The sequence below is a fragment of the Chlorocebus sabaeus genome, chromosome 5 (genome assembly GCF_047675955.1).
Source record: "Chlorocebus sabaeus isolate Y175 chromosome 5, mChlSab1.0.hap1, whole genome shotgun sequence".
NCBI lineage: Eukaryota > Metazoa > Chordata > Mammalia > Primates > Cercopithecidae > Chlorocebus > Chlorocebus sabaeus.
In genome coordinates, this window is record NC_132908.1 from 18,045,082 (window position 1) to 18,057,217 (window position 12,136).

The following is a 12,136-nucleotide window of genomic DNA, read 5'->3' on the forward strand; positions in this document are numbered from 1 at the left end:
TGAACCCGGGAGGCGGAAGTTGCAGTGAGCTGCGATCGCGCCACTGCACTCCAGTCTGTGCCACAGAGCTAAGGTTTCGTCTCAAAAAAAAAAAAAGAAAGAAAAGAAAAAAAATCCTCGCCTTTGTGGTGCTTATGTTTCCAAAAAAGAGAATTTACAAAACAATTAAGTCAACCCAATTGTATGTTAGACAATGATCCACGCTATGGAGAAAACAAAACAGAGTGGGGTGAGGAGGTGAAGAGGAATGGAGGGAATTAGGTGAGGGGGTAGGGGTGCAATTTTAAGTAAGGTGCTCAGTGGAGACCTCGTTGAGAGGTTACCCGAGCAGGTACTTGAAGGCGGTGAGAGGTGAGCCCTATGGGTCTATGGGGCAGAGGCCAGGGGCAGAAGAGGCCAAGGAACAGCTTGTGCAAAGATCCTGGGGTGGGAGCATTGGGAGCACCAGGTTGGCCTGAGAACCAAGGAGGCCAAGAGGGAGGCGATGGGATGAGCCCGGGAGAGGGGCAGAAGCTGACATGGTCAGAGACCATGGTGGCTTTGGGGGCCGCTGGAAGGACTTGGGCCTTGACTGTGACTCCGAGGGCAGGAGGGGCCACCAGAAGGTGTTGAGCAGAGGAGGGAGGTGATCCCATGTGGGATTTAACAGGCTCTGTGTTGAGACTAGACTGTAGGGCGGAGGTGGAGCCCGGAACCTGTGGCAGCACTTCCAGTGAGAGGCAGGGATTGGCATGGCCCCAGGAAGGCGGTAGGAATGGCAAAGAGAGACCCAGGATGGTTAAGGGCTTTAGGTTCTTAGAATAGATGTCAAATCATACACTGCTGGTCCTTGACGTGTCCCTGCAAACGGCTTACCTTCAGGGAGTGAGGTTGTCATTGGTGGGGAGAGGCTGGTGGCTGTGTCTGGCTCCCCTGGCAGTCTCATTTCTCCTGTGAATCAACCTCTTGGCCTTCTGGTTCCTTCGCCAGCCTCTCCTAAATTTCTTTTGTATGAGTCAGCTTTCCTGAGCAAGATTAGCTCCGAGACACTGATTAGCTCTATCCTGCAAGCCTGGCCAGACCCAGACAGCTCACTCACCTTGCAAGAACTCTGGGCAGCCACTCTGCCAGCTCCTGCCAGCAGCGCCCCAGCGCCGTCCTGGACTCGCCAGGCTGTAGTGCAGATGCTGCCGTCCTTTTTGTGTCCCAGAAAATAGCTGGGCTGGGAGTTGGGAACAGCAGTGGTAAATCTTCAACAGATGATGACCTTGGGCAGACTGTTAGGTGCTTTATGGATATTAAGTCCTGGCTGGGCACAGTGGCTCAAGCCTGCAATCCCAGCACTTTGAGAGGCCGAGGTGGGTGGATCACAAGGTCAGGAGTTCAAGACCAGTCTGGGCAATATGGTGAAACCCCGTCTCTACTAAAAATACAAAAATTAGCCAGGCGTGGTGGTGGAGAAGGAAAGTAGCTTCCCCAGGGTCACCGTCATAGTGAATTGCAGAGCTGAGTCTCAACTCACTATCTGCAGTCAAAGCACTTACTTTATTTCTCTGTATACATTGCTCATGGGGGAATGCATATACCTTTTTTTTTTTTTTTTGAGACAGGGTCTCAGTTCATTGCCCAGGCCACAGTGCAGTGGTGTGATCATGGCACACTGCAGCCTTAATCTCCTTGACTCAAAGGATCCTCTTGTCTCAGTCTCCCAAGTAACTTGGACCACAGGTGTGTTCCACCATGCCCAGCTATTTTTTTTTTTTTTTTTTTTTAGCAATGGGATCTCACTGTGTGGCCCAGGCTGGTCTCAAACTCCTGGAGTCAAGCCATCCTCCCACCTTGGCCTCCCAAAGTACTGGCATTATAGGCATGAGTCACTGCGCCTGGCCTAAATGCATATACATTTAACCCAACAGTTTCACCTCTGGGATTCTATCCCACCTGTAATAGCAAATTATAAGAAGCAACTCAAGTGGCCATCAATAGGAGCTGGCTAAATAAATTATGGTGTGTCTGTATAGTGGAGTATTAGTGGCTCTATGAAATGAAAAGGCTGGGCATGGTAGCTTACACCTGTAATCCCAGCACTTTGGGAGGCCAAGGCTGGCAGATCACTTTGAGCTTAGGAATTCGAGACCAGTCTGGGCAACATGGTGAAACCCGTCCTTACTGAAAATACAAAAATTAGCTGTGTGAGGTGGTACACGCCTGTAATCCCAGCTACTCGGAAGGCTTAGGTGGGGGAATTGCTTGAACCCAGGAGGCAGAGGTTGCAGTGAACTGAGATCAAGCCACTGCACTCCATTCTGGGTGATAAAGTGAGACTCTGTCTCAGAAAAACAAACAAACAACAACAACAAAAACAAAAGAAGGGAAGGAAAGGGCCGGGCATGGTGGCTCACACCTGTAATCCCATAATCCCAGCACTTTGGGAGGCTGAGGCAGGAGGATAACTTGAGTCCAGGAGTTCAAGATCATCCTGGGCAACATAGCAAAACCCCATCTCTACAAAACATTTTAAAAAAATAGTTAAGTGTGGTGGTACAAACCTATAGTCCCAGCTACTCAGGAGGCTGAGGCAGGCAGATTCCTTGAGCCTAAGAAGTTTGAGACTGCAGTGAGCTATGATGCACCCTAGCAGAAGTAAGACCCTGTCTCGAAAAGAAGAAAAAAAAAAAGAAAAAGAAAGGAGGAAAATGTAGAATACGTGGTGGTATTCACTTGTGTCTCCCTAAGGAGACATTAAAAGGATACCCAAGAAACCGATAGAAGTAGTTTCTCTCAGAGGGTGCGCAGGGCAGTGAGGTGGATGGGATGGGCCAGGAGAGAAACTGCACTTGGTACCTTCTGCAGCCTTTTTGAATTTTGAACCATGGGAATGTTTTACCTATTCAAAACCAAACATTCACACAAAGTAGCTGCTTTCAGCACTGCCCCAGGTCCCCGTCCTTCCTCTCCACTTCAGAATGGTGTTCCCAGGGTGCTGTTGTTTAAGTCTATTGTGAATAATATTCCTCAGGACTGTTGAGGCAGTCTGCATGGACAGGTCCTCAAAGAGTCTTTGTTAAGGTTTGGGGCTAATGAGTGTATGCTTTGTAAAAAAAAAAAAAAAGAGTGAAACCCTGACTTGCTTGGTGGAAATGTGGAGTCCTGAGCTCCATTTTTCTGCACATGGTCATTACTCTGCTCTAAAAGAAGATGCTTGACAGTACAGGGACAGGTGTTTCATGGTTGTTGACATTGTTCACAAGAGGGTCAGAGCATCTTGCTGTGCCAGGGATGCAGACTAGGGCCCCAGCATCCACAGAGACTGGCATGCACAGTGGGAAGACGTGTGCCTGGTTTCTGTTGGGATTTCACTAGAGGCATTGGATATAGAGGTCGGCTTCTGGCTTCAATGCCTGTGTCTCCTCTTTCAGGGTTGTATGAACTTGAGCCTCAGTTTCTCCGCCTGTAGAATGGGGCTATCGTAGACCCTGCCTCCAAGGGTTTCTGGAGAAGATTAAATAAGAGGATTCATAGGAAGTATAATGTCTTTCCTCTTCTAAGAGTTTGCTGGCAGGATTAGAGTCAATGACTTTGAATAGTGCTTGGCACAAAGTAAGTGCTCAGAAAATGCTAGCTGTTACCACTGTTATTATTTATCTATTTTAGTGTCTTTGATTTATAAGAAAGCAAATCAAGACAGGAAATAAATCTAGGATCAAGCGTTGTTTCTCAGAATAGTTGTCTTCTAGCTCAACAATAGACAAATAGCTTTTTTCAGTAAAAATAATTTTGTAGTTAAAGGGTTCTTAAAATATGAAAGTGAGGCCCAGTACAGTGGCTCGTATCTGTAATCCCAGCACTTTGGGAAGCCAGGGCAGAAGGATTGCTTGAGCCCAGGAGTTCGAGACCAGCCTGAGCAACATGGTGAGACCTAGTCTCTACGAAAAATTTAAAAGATAGCCAAGCATGGTGGTGTGTGCCTATGGTCCCAGCTACTCAGGACGCAGAGGTGGGAGGATCCCCAGAGCCCAGGTAGTTGAGGCTGCAGTGAGCTCTGATTGCCCCACTGCACTCCAGCCTGGGTGACAGAGCAAGACTCTGTCTCTAAAAAAAAAAATAAAGTAAATAAAGTAAAAAAGAATGTGGAGATGAATTTTTTTTTTTTGTTTTTTGTTTTTTGTTTTTTTTTTAAGAAAGCTAGTTTTAGAGGGATGGCAACTTTTGTGTAGGAAATAAAGGTGTTTTGTGCTGGGTTCATTCTGTGCACCATGGGAGGTGAGAAGTTATGCAGCCGCCTAGCGTGGTTTGCTGTGTGATGGTCCAAGGTGACATTGCATGCATCCCTAATGCCAGGGTTCTGGGGTCATCCCAGGGGAGGCATCTCTCTACACGAGGTGTGGCTGTAGGGAACCCATAGCCCCTGATAAGGAAAGCACGTTCTGCCAGGAGGAAAAAAGCAGGTGGCTTTGAGAACTGGGGTTTGTTCTCTAAGGCCTTCCAGGGTCTTCTGAATGGAGCCAGTGGTTTGGAGCAGTGCTTCTCATACTTCGCTGCACATTGAAATCACCTGGGGAGCTTTAAAAACACCCACAAAGTCCCAGCTGCATCCAAACCATTTATATGAGGACTTGTGAGGATGGACACAGACATCCACAGATTTTCAAGAGTCCCAGGTGCTTGGAGTCTGCAGCCCAGTTGGAGAAGCACTGGCTCAGAGGGAAGAGGGAGGTTTGTTGCTGTTTCTGTAGATTCCAGAGGCAAGGCAAGTTTTAGCTCAGAGACCCCACTGGTGTCTGCCTAAATCGGTGGTTCTCACACTTCAGCGTGTATAAGGATTTCCCAGCAAGGTTATTCAAAAATCCATATTCCTAGTCCTCATCCTCCAAAATACTTTTTTTTTTGAGACAGTGTCTCACTCTGTTGTGTACAGCGGCACAATCATAGCTTCTATCTCTGCCTCTCAAGTAGCTGGGACTACATGTGTGCACCACTGTGCCTGGCTATAAAAATACTCTTTTCCGGTAGCTATAAGGTGGTCCCAGGAATCTGCATTTTCAACAAGTGTCATTAGGAAATTTTAATGTAGGTGGTCCAAGGCCAGGCGTGGTGACTCACACCTATAATCCCAACACTTTGGGAGGCCAAGGCACACAGATCACTTGAGCCCAGGAGTTCGAGACCAGCTTGGGCTGGGAACATAGGGAAATCCCATGTCTACAGAAAAATAATTAGTCAAGCATGGCAGTGCATGCCTATGGTCCCAGCTACATAGGAGGCTGAGGTGGGAGGATTGCTTGAGCCCAGGAGGTGGAGGCTGTATGTAGTGTGCTGTGATCACACCACTGCACTGCAGCCTAGTGACAGAATGAGGCCCTGTCTGAATGAATGAATGTAGGTAGGTATTTAGGCAGGTGGTCCATACTGGGAGAAGCACCTGAGTGGTACCTTTTAGCTTGGCTGGCTTCCTTCACTTAACCCTAACACTGTGTCATCTCTTGATATCATTTGATCTCACGTTCTTTGACCTGAAATGATCTTTGTATTTTCCTGTCTCTTTTTCCGTGTATGGACAAGCTGTGTTATCCTTTACTGCCCTGAATAAAGCGGCTATGAAAAAAAAAAAAAAACGTAGAGGGAAATACTTTCACATTGAAGGTGACTTAGGAGAGCTTAGAAAATGAATAAGAACTGTAATTTTTTTTTTTTTTTTTGAGACGGAGTCTCGCTCTGTCGCCCAGGCTGGAGTGTAGTGGCCGGATCTCAGCTCACTGCAAGCTCCGCCTCCTGGGTTTACGCCATTCTCCTGCCTCAGCCTCCCGAGTAGCTGGGACTACAGGCGCCCGCCACCTCGCCCGGCTAGTTTTTTGTATTTTTTTAGTAGAGACGGGGTTTCACTGTGTTAGCCAGGATGGTTTCGATCTCCTGACCTCGTGATCCGCCTGTCTCGGCCTCCCAAAGAACTGTAATTTTTTACCTCCACATATTGATAACATTTTCCAAAATAACACTTTTGGTACCAGTTTAGGGGTCCAGGCTGCCCACCTGTTGTGTAGAGTTTTATCAGAACACAGCCACATCCATTTGTTTGCACATTGTGGCCACTTTTGTGCTACAATGGCAAAGATGAGTCATCAAGAAAGTGACCTGTGACCTGCAAAACGTCTAATATGTTCATCCATCTAACAAGTATTGAGTACCCTCTGTGTGCCAGTCAGTGAACAAAGCAAGCACAGATCTCTGCCTTTGTGGAACTTGAATTCTAGTTGAATCTCAAAATCTGATGCTTCTAGGGACCAGGCAGGTCACATAAAAGAGTGAAAAGCACACTGATGATGAGAGATGGTAGGGGGTGGTGGAGACTGTGGCAAACTGGTTAGTATATATGCCATTTCAAGGGGCAGCTACTAATTTGCCCTAGCTGTATTATTCTATAGAGATATGGCCACATTTTTAGCATATTTTATGTGAAGAAGGAGAAAATATGGCATGTGAGTTCTCCCAAGTTGTAGAGTTTGTTTTAGTTTTAGTTTTTGAGACCGGTCTTGCTCTCTCACCCAGGCAGGAGGGCAGTGGGTGATCATGGCTCACTGCAGCCTTGAACTCCTGGGCTCAAGCAATCCTCCCACCTCAGCCTCCTGAGTAGCTGAAACTACAGGCATGTGCTGCCATGCCTGGCTAATTTTTAAATTTTTTGTACATTCCCGGTCTCACAGTGTTGCCCAGGCTGCTCTTGAACTCCTGGGCTCAAGCAGTCCTCCTGTGTCGGCTTCCCAAAGTGCTAGGATTACAGGTGTGAGCCACTATGTTCAGCCTCTCCCAGTTTTTACCTGTTGGTAACCAATCCAAAAAATGTTAAAACACTTTGTGGGCTGTTGTGGTGTGGCCACGCATAACTGGTCACAGGCTGGATTCAGCCCACGGGCTGCCCGTTTTCACCTCTGGCCTAGCATGGAATGTGGGCCATCGTCTGAGTGGATGGAGATACTTGAGACTCTTTTAGACTCCAAAGAGTAAAACTTTCACTTTCCTGCCTTTCAAAGAAAGTAAAAGTCTACTGGAAAAACTAAAAACAAAAGAAATGTGTCTTAAAATCTGTCCCACCAGGTGGCAGCATACCATCACAAGTTGAAGCCTGTCTGGGAGATAATCGCTCTGGGTCTCTAATTAACAAACATTTATTTACTGTTTGCTCCTGAAGAGTGTGATACTAACACCATCTGTCCTTTTCCTCCCAGGAAAGCTCGTGTACGAGCGCATCTTTTCCATGTGTGTGGATAACCGCAGTGTCTTACCAGGTAATGTCTCAGCTGTTCCTGGGGTGTCATCCTGCCTAGAGTCAGGACTAGAAGGCTTTTATTGAGTCAGGATTCGCTGAAGCTTGATAAAGTTTTTAATTTGGGGTATGTTCAAGTAAAAGAAACACCTTTGAAGATTTCTGATCATCTCAGTCTTCTAAAAACATTAGAAGGTTTCTAAATGGCCTGTGTAGGAACTAAGGCAAGTAATTTGAATCTGCAAGAACGGAAAGGCATCACAGTTAGATTCAGCTGAACTTTCACATCAACATATTTTCCTCTGCTGCTTGACTTTAATATTTTTCCTGTGTATCGTTCCCTCCTAAGAAGCAAATTGCTTGGGGAAAAAAAAAAAGCAAAAACGACTTTATATTAAAGAACGATGTCAAATAGATCGATAGTAATTGATGCTTTGAATTCACAATCTATACCTAAATAATTTTGCATTAAATTGACTGTCAATCAAGTTTAAATTCCCTGGAGGTTATAATGGGACAAGTGGATGATGAATTTCTTTTGTCATATGAATGGTAAGAATGATATGTCTGGCAATGCAGGACTCTCGGCCGCAGCATCCTTTGCCTTTATTCCTCTTTTTAACTTCCGAGCACGCCTATAAGAAAACGTTCTCATCTGTCCAAGCTAGAGTAACCAGCTTGCTCCACTGCCACTCCACTTCCCTCTGCTCCTGCAGTGGGGCTTCCCAGGAGGTGAATAGAAGGTGTTTGTGACAGTAACCTGTAACCTGACCTATATTCTTCCTTCTTTCCTCTTTCCTTTATTCCTGCTTCCCCTTCTCCTTCTTCTCTCTTCCTCTCCCTCCTCCTCTCCCACCCTCTCCTTTTCTCTCTTCTGCTTCCTGTCTGTCCATTAGTCAATCAATCTATCTTTATTTATTTTTTTTGAGATGGACTCTTGCTCTGTCACCCAGGCTGGAGTGCAGTGGCGCGATCTCAGCTCGCTGCAGCCTTCACCTCCCAGATTCAAGTGATTCTCCTGCTTCACCCTCCTGAGTAGCTGGGACTCCTGGTGCCTGCCACCATACCTGGCTAATTTTTGCATTTTTAGTAGAGATGGGGTTTTTACCATGTTGGCCAGGCTAGTCTCAAACTCCTGACCTCAAGTGATTCATCTGCCTTGGCCTCCCAAAGTGCTGGGATTATAGGCATGAGCAACTGTGCTTGGCCCTTTTTTATTTTTATTTTTTCTATTTAATATTTTTACTTTTCATCTTTGTAGACACAGGGTCTCCCTATGTTACCCAAGCAGCTCTCAAACTTCTGGGCCCAAGTGATCCTCCCACCTCAGCCTCCCAAAGTGCTGGGATTGTAGGCATGCGCCACTGTGCTTGGTCTGTCTTTTTAATACTATTTAATGTGCACATTTGTCGGAAAGAGACAGAACTCTCCAGGCTTTTAGGCCTCAAAGTTCTTTTAGGACCCGTCTTGTTTCATCAGAGATGGGCAGACCCAGTATGGAAGGGTCTTGCCCAGAGCTCTGCCACCAGCTACTGAGAGCCTTGCTCTTCGCGCTGCACCTACATTGTCCAGTACAGCAGCCACTGGCCACGTGTTGCTCTTGAGCGCTTGAGGTGTGGCCAGTCCAAATTGAGATGCGACGTAACTATTTAAAAAGACGCTGGATTTCAGAGACTCAGTACAAGTAAAAGACAGTAAAGTAGCTCACTAATAGTGTTTATGTTGACTACATGTTGAAATGGTATTCTGGATGAATTGGGTTCAAGTACATGATTAAAATTAATTTCCTCAATTTTTCACCTTTTTAATGTGGCTCACGTGGTTTTTCTTTGGGATCCTCCATGCCACTGCATCATACCTGTGATGATGTTTTTCAGCAGCTCCTCCCATGTTCTGGCCATCTCAGGGTTGGAGTCAGTGATCCGGGACAGGCAGGCAGAGGCCAGCCCAAGTGGAAAGGAAAGGCCTTCTCCGCTGGCTTGAGGATTTGGGAAATCTGAATTGTTTGCTTATTTATTTATTTATTTTTGAGACAGAGTTTCGCTCTTGTTGCCCAGGCTGGAGGGCAATGACAATCTTGGCTCACTGCAACCTCCACCTCCTGGGTTCAAGCGATTCTCCTGCCTCAGCCTCCCAAGTAGCTGGTATTACAGGTGTGCACCACCACACCCAGCTAATTTTTGTATTTTTAGTAGAGATGGGGTTTTATCTTGTTGGCCAGGCTGGTCTTGAACTCCTGACCTCAGGTGATCTGCCCGCCTCAGCCTCCCCAAGTGCTGGGATTACAGGCATGAGCCACCACACCCGGCCGAATCCATTTATTCAATTCACACTTGCCAGCACATAGCATGCTATATACCATTGGCAGCAAACTTGAGCCAACAGGTGGGAATGAATCAAAATAGATTTTTTTTGGCAACAACAGCACTTAAAAAAAATGATTTTTGATACAGGCTCTAGTTCTTCCTATTGTTGTGTACCCAACCTCTTAAAAATTTTCATATTTACCTTCCTGGCCCCCAGGGGCATTTGAGTTTGCCTCTACTGCAGTAATCTTCCTTTCTTCCAGTCTTCAGTGACTATACAGACAACATTTTAGGGCCAATTAAGGAAAAATTACTAATAACTAACTCCCTGCCTAAACTTAAAAGTTCAAAACAACAGATGAGTCCTTGTTTAGATATGTTAATTATAGCACTTTCATCACTAAAATTCTTCCCTCTCCAACTAACTATTTTTGACCTTGAGCAAAGCAAATCATTTGTTTTTTTTTCTTTAAATGATATCATTGTTTGTTTTCCTTTTAGCTAAAATCTTCATCTGCTTGTGTTCGCTCCAGTTCCAAGAACCTGAAAAGAACAGTAGATTCTGTTTTTCAAAGTTGTTGGTGATCTGAGGAATGACTCTTAAGTATAATTATCATGAAAGCTTTAGAAATCTCCTGTGCAGAATTCTGCCCAAAGAGATTATGTGCAAAGAGAAATTTGGTGGCATTTGTACTCATTCTTTCCATTTAAATCAAGTTCTGTTGGGTGAATTTCCTACTTGAGCCCTTTGCCTTCGGGAGTTTTAACTAAGGTATAGCTCTTTGGAGTTGAGAAAGATACAGTGTCTTTTGGGTTCAGGAAAAGTACACACTACTAGATGTGGTCATTTTTTTCCCAACAGTCCTTAATCCAGCATATACATAGAGAGGCCATTGACTCTGAGAAGTCAAATCATTTTCTTTCCAGCTTGGGATAAATAATTTGGGTTTATTGTATTATGGTTCCCATCATCATCTTCTCAGCACTCCCATCTTCAGTTTTCCCCTGTGGCTGATGTGGGCCACATTGGGATAAGCAGTGGCCTTGACCGACCTGGCCTTTCCAGCACATGCCAGCTAAGATGGTGCCAATCCCTATAACACTGTTACGTAAAGAGACCTCTGGGCAGAGACTTGGCAAATAAATGAAAGAACTAGACTCATTGGTCTCCTGCCGCCTCTTAAAATATCCACAGAAGTTCAGGTTTGAAAAAAAGCAGCACCATAAAAGAAAAATAAGTGGGAGCTAGAAAGAGAATCTCTGTTCTTTGTTATATTGAAGTGTCTTCTGAATTGATTTCCGGATTTTGAAGGAGTCCCCATGTAGCAGCCCATGTGCTAAAGTATAAACCGTGTCGTGTCATGCCATTCCTGTGCTCAGAACCCTTCAGGGGGTTTCCATTATGTTTAGAAAAACTCTCAAACTCCTCACCAAGGCTTTCGCCCTGTGTGAACTGGCTTGTGATGCTGGCTGCACCCCTTTCTGCTCAGCAAATTGGCTTGCTTTTTGTTCTTTGACCATAGTGAGGTTATACCTACCTCAGGGCCTTGCATTTGCTGTTTTCTCTCCCTGGAATGTATTTCTTCCACATCTAGGCATGGCTGGCTCCCTTTCATAATTCAGGGCTCAGCTCAAATACCGCCTCTGTGGGAGCCTTCTCTGACCACTGCATCTAATGAGCCCCTTCCCCTAAATCTCACTCAAGTCACTCTTTATTCCAATACCTAGTTTAGTATCTTTAATAGTGCTGTTAGATATTATCTTATTTGTTTGCCTGCTTATTCTCTTTCCTGTTTGTCATTTGTCTCCCCCGACTGGAACGTAAGTTTTAGGAAGATAGGATCTACCTTGTGCACTGTTATCTCCCCAAATCCTAGAACACCACCTTTAGTTGGCCCTTAAGGCATTTGTGTCGAACACATGAAGTAAAGGAATATAGTACTTAGTTTACTGTAAGATCTTAAAGTCCTGCATAACAGAATCCTTTTCCTAAATTATTCCTTGAGCTGGAAGGAAAGCCTAAAGAATTCTGTACTGGTGTATACAGATTGTCGTCTAGCTTGCAGTCAATGTGTGTATGCAGGGCAGCCTGCCTTTAGCCTGATTTCCAACTCTTTCAGGCAACCTGAACCAGTTTGTTTTAGCCTTCGCTGAATCTCAGTTCCTTCAACTAGAGAGTGAGAGATTTTATAGATGACCTCAGAGACCTATTTTTGCTTTTGGATTTTAAGCCACAAGATTCAGTCATATGAAGGGAAATTAACACTGCTCCTCCCAGTCCCCAAAGAGAAGATTGACAAATGAATGTAAGAATAACTGCTATCTTTTCCTGTCTGGATCTCTTGAAAGTAGAAAAAAAAAGTTACTTCATGTGTAGAGATCTAGGCCAAAAAGGGGAAAATGGTCATTTCCCATCCTTTTGAAAATGGTAAGCAAATAGTTCTCAAGTGAATGAAGCATGCCAGCCAGCCAAAAATAGACTGAGGAGATTGCAATTTCAAAATATCTGCAGTTGTGATTAGTGACTGTTCTCTGCTAGAGAAGTACCTAGAGATTTATCTTTTTTTGCTGATTCTATAGGAATTTTGAT

At 45.1% G+C, this 12,136-nt stretch overlaps 1 protein-coding gene across 2 annotated transcripts in view; it reads left to right on the forward strand.

Moving 5' to 3' along the window:
- VPS35L (VPS35 endosomal protein sorting factor like) overlaps window positions 1–12,136 on the forward strand; it is a 147,229-nt gene that overhangs the window by 38,862 nt on the left and 96,231 nt on the right. For both annotated transcript variants that reach the window (XM_007986967.3, XM_007986973.3), the window contains exon 9: window positions 7,203–7,262. In XM_007986967.3, coding sequence (XP_007985158.2) covers window positions 7,203–7,262 — 60 coding nt within the window. The remainder of the gene's footprint in view (window positions 1–7,202; window positions 7,263–12,136) is intronic.